The 4,577-nt window shown below is 56.3% G+C and overlaps 1 protein-coding gene across 1 annotated transcript; it reads left to right on the top strand.

Moving 5' to 3' along the window:
• Positions 1-640: 640 nt before the first annotated feature.
• Positions 641-3,262, top strand: VDBG_06633 (fungal specific transcription factor domain-containing protein; the record flags this gene model as incomplete). The annotated part of the gene is made up of 6 exons (XM_003003025.1): positions 641-708; positions 975-1,453; positions 1,506-1,801; positions 1,918-2,046; positions 2,227-2,720; positions 2,782-3,262. 6 exons carry the CDS (start codon positions 641-643, stop codon positions 3,260-3,262), a joined length of 1,947 nt encoding a protein of 648 aa, XP_003003071.1.
• Between the last annotated feature and the right edge of the window lie 1,315 nt (positions 3,263-4,577).

The raw sequence follows: 4,577 nt of genomic DNA, 5'->3' as shown, positions 1-4,577 counted from the left end.
ACCTTACGAAGGGAAGACCAGTGTCTAGGAGAACATTTACAGTAGAGGTCGAGTGAAATGACTGTCCCAAGTTTCTGTCGAAATACGTCGCCCTGTACGTGAGCAGAGTGGCCCGAACAGTCCTCCTGCAGAGCCCGGGACCAAGACTATATACGGAAACATCACTACTTACACAGGCCCGAAGGTATCGGCATCACCTCCGTTTCAATTCGGGGCCGCATCTCGCGGGCTGCACAGCTGTGGGTGACCCAGTCTGAAGGAGTGACGGAGGCTCCGACAACCGACGTCGTCCTCGATACTCTCCATACTTGGCGTAGATTAGCTAATCAGTCTTGTCAGATGACGGTCTTTCGGAGGCTCCGGCCACCGTCATCAACGTCAGCTCTCGTTGTTCACGGCCTCCGGGGGCCACTTACTGTCGACCGATGAGTCTTGCGCAGGAGATCCAAGGATTTGCGCCGCATGGTCGTCTTTGCGAAAGCTCCGAACTCCGTCATCTTGCGACTGGCGCCCTGAGCGTCTCACACAGCCATGGACGAAGGGGAGTGCAGTGACACGAACCCTGCCGGCGAAGCGGGGAATGAATTATCGCTGGCTGTGAGTCTGCTTTTCCGATCATTTGCTAACATTTGTCTTGTTGATGTGTCTACGAGGAGAAAATAGTGCTGATTTCAGAGTACCTAGTGCGACCGATGTCGTCGGCGAAAGGTAAGGCAAGCTTTAGCGAGGCTACTGTCACACGGCTCCAGGTCGCGCTCATGAGCAAGCGGGCTATCACTCACACACCGTACCTTAGATCAAGTGTAGTAGAGGGCATCCATGCCAGAAATGTTTGGCTTTAGAATTATCTTGCACCTACGAGTTGGGCTATAAGCCAAGAATTCGTAGGCAGCGTGTCAGGGTCTCGAATGATTTGTAGCTGCACTCACCCAACCCCACAGGGAGAAAAGGGCATAGCTAAATATCCACTGCAGAGAGCAAAATATTGAGCACATCGCGAAGACGGTCGACGACTTGAAGTACATGCTACAGAAGCTTCATCACGAGCATCAGCCGGGTTCAAGCCCAGGTCCTACCCAGCACGGCGCTGCCTCAGCTGCCACCTCGACGCGACCGTCTCCGACTTCGGTTCAAACCCCTGTTATCGGATCTGGCAGGTCATCGGCAGTGCTTCAGTCAGATTTTGGCGGCGAGTCTTCCATCTCTGCGCATGCATTGTTCGCCACGGCTTTCCTTCAGAATGTGGTCGGTAACAGCCCTTCCCCAAGGGTCACTGTGGAAATGGCACCTGTCATGCAGACCCTACGCAGCATTGCCGATGCTCAGAATCAGACAGCCGACTCCTCAGAAACCTTGTTTCCGCACGCCAGGCCGCTGGAGGATGGGAGAAAACCAGTCAACTTCCCTACGCCGGCAGCCGACAAGGTTTTTGGCTGTCTACGTATGGCTCAAGGTGCGTTTCTGCCGCTACGTCTCCTGGTACCAGATTCTGACCTCAATGGCAGAACATGACATGGTGGAGGCCTTGTGGCTGCCCGAGTTTGAGTCTATGGGCCATTTCACAGAATACGTCATCAGAGTCTGCTCCCCCGGGCCATCGTCTGAAGCAGAGCTCATCATCTTCAACACGGGCATGTTCTGGCTGTTTCTCGAGTGCGCCAGTTTTATGGAAGACGAAGACGAGATGAATGATTATACCGCGCAATCATATCTTTGCCGGGATAACCTTGAAACGCTGCTGGCTCATTTGGGATATCACGTACCAAATACCATGGATTACATCTACGCGCTGAATATGGCGGTCAGTATAGCATAGTTGTTTTCCGGCAGCATCAAAAGCCGCCCCAGACTTCCCCTCCGTGTTTCTTCCCTCCGAAACTTAACTACTGAACTACTGATCACGCGCTGACCTGACAGACCACCTACTGTCTCCAAACCATCAAGACGACAGCCGCGTGGTCCTTCATCTCGAAGAGTGCACACGCCTGTCAGGCCCTCGGCCTGCACAGCGCCATCTCGCTCCATCCAGCTTCGTCCGCGCAGCAGGTGAGGAAATTTCGGCTCTTCTGGGCCGTATATGGGAGCGAAAGGGCTTGCCCTACGTCTGGGCCGCTCCTTCCACATTCGCGACAGTGACATCACCATTCCGCGCCCCAAACAACCGACAGGACCCGACTTGCTCCATCACAAGTGATGCCACTGTGGACGCAAGCAGGGGCCCTGCAGGGCCGGCTCTACGATGAAATATACAGCCCGGGGGCGTTTCTCCAGCCGCAGCAAGTCCGCTACGAGCAGGCACGCACGCTGATCGATGACCTCAAGAGCCTGAGGGAGGCATCCGAGGCGCTGGAGGTTCGTCGTTCGCCAGAGCACGTCAATCCGATGCATGCATGTCGCGCTGACCGTGTTCGCTCACAGAGAGAAATCGTCAGGCAGGCAGGGCGCGGCGGCCAATCTCCCCTCTCCGAGCTCACCTGGCGCGCAGATCGGATCGCGTACCTTTCCATGCTGACGCTGGCTTACCGAAGCCTCCCGCCGACGGAGCCCTTTATCTCTTCATTTGCAGCGGACTGCATTGCCACGGCGCGCCAGGCTCTCGACGAGCATGAGCAGTGCCTCAAAGCTCTGACCCAGACGCAAACCGTCAAGACGTCGGCTTACATTGTCCTCTTCATCGACTGGCAAGCTAAACCCCTCCTCCCCTGCTTTCCTACTCTGGTGTCTTGTAAACGGGCTCTTAAGTCGCAATGCAACGAGAGCAGCTGACGTTGGAGAAACCAGGTCCCTCCTACAAACCCCCTTCGTGCCCTTCACCATCCTGTTCTGCCACGCCATCGAAACGTCAAGCAGGGCAGATCTCCAGGTCCTGCGCAGCTTCCTCGACACCCTCGAGAGAACGGCCTACTCGTCGCGCCACCTCTCTACCCAGAACCAACTGCGCCTCTTCCAGGCCCTCTACAGCGTCGCCGTGCGCTACATCTCGGTCCAGGAGAGCAGTTCCCTGCAGGCGGACGCCTGGAGCACGGGAGGCGACGGGAGCGGCAGCGGCACCGTCACCAGCGGCGGGGTGGCGCCCGCAGGTCAGACGTCGGCGCCTTTTTCGAGTCAGAGCATGGCGTTCACGCCTGGCGAGGTGGCGGCACAGACGGCCAAGGATCAGTTCATGGCGAACCTAGGGATGCAGGTTGACTCATCGGGCAATCCTCTGGCGAGCTGGTTTGCGAGTAATCAGCACCTCATGAGGATACTGGAAAACTCATGACATGGCACGCAAAATAGCAAACTAACATCACGGGTGGCCGGGGAAAAGAGCATGTGGAAGGAAGATGGCTGAACATAAGGTCCAAGGCATTCTGAATTTTTCTCCGGGTTCCGATGATCGATCGATCAGCACCATTCTTTATCTATCATGCCCTGCAAATAATCTCGATTTCTGATTTTTTTTTAAAAGAATATCTCAATGGCTCCGATAACACGGTGTGTTTCGTGATTTGGTTTGGGTTACATTCAAATCCTGCCCAGTTCGTCAGGGTTTACACGAGGAGACGCGCGCAAGACGCGCCAAAATAGTGCAACCGAGAGCCTCCTCAAGGCAAAACCTTATCATGTCCCAAGAGATCATCAACGTCGTATAACTGAATGGAAAACGCGTCACTGTGCGTGGCATGTCAGATCACTTCACGTCATGATCGGCCACACATCACGTAGGGAGACACAGGATCTCCTTACACGGGATCGTATCACCAACAAAGAGTCTGGACCACAACCGCCGAGGAACAGGGAATCGAGCACGCGGGCGCGCCCTCGCGCAGGCGGCGGCAGAGCCTGAAACCCACTCCCTTCTCTATCCCTTCTCCGATGAGCTCATGACCGCGTCCCGAAACCAAACGTGCAGAGCACGTAGCCCGCTCATGTCCTCCCTTACATCCCGCCACCCATCCACGACTTGTCACATATCATGACACAGTGGACACAACCGTCCCGTCGGAAGCGGACAGGACCCCGTAGGTAAAAAAGCGACAAGAGATAGCAGCCTCGGCACACTCCAACCAACCGCCGCCCCGAACAGGACATGGTAGGTAGGTCCGCTCTCTCCATCCCCCCTTTCAAGGACAATAGGCGGGTAGAAAGGTCGCCTCTCTCTCCGCCGAGCTGAGCCGCCGGACTCGCCGGACGTCCTCACACACACGCCTTCTGAGACCGCCGATCAGCGAAGATTCCCGCGCCCGGCCATAGGTGGTCGCGTTCTTGTCAGGCTCCTATTCTTTCTCCCACCCCCCCTTGGCGGCTGTACCGCCAATCTATCTGCCTTGCCCCCGAAGTAGAATTGGTTCGCATGGAAGACCGAGACAGGCAAGGAAACCCAGGGTGCAAAGCTACGTCGACGAAAGCTGAAAGAGAGACGCGCACGCGCAGTGCACATACCTCCCTCCTTCCCTTCCCGGCCGAGTTGACTTGAAAGATCGACGTGATCTGTACGCATCAGGGCTCGTAGTGGCTGGGAGGGCAAGGTGCTGCGGGCGGGCATCCAAAGCGGGAACGCGCTGTCTCTGTCTCTCAAACACACGCACGCATTG

Source organism: Verticillium alfalfae, genomic scaffold, assembly GCF_000150825.1.
Source record: "Verticillium alfalfae VaMs.102 supercont1.8 genomic scaffold, whole genome shotgun sequence".
Lineage (NCBI taxonomy): Eukaryota > Fungi > Ascomycota > Sordariomycetes > Glomerellales > Plectosphaerellaceae > Verticillium > Verticillium alfalfae.
This window is presented reverse-complemented; position numbering and strand designations above follow the sequence as displayed.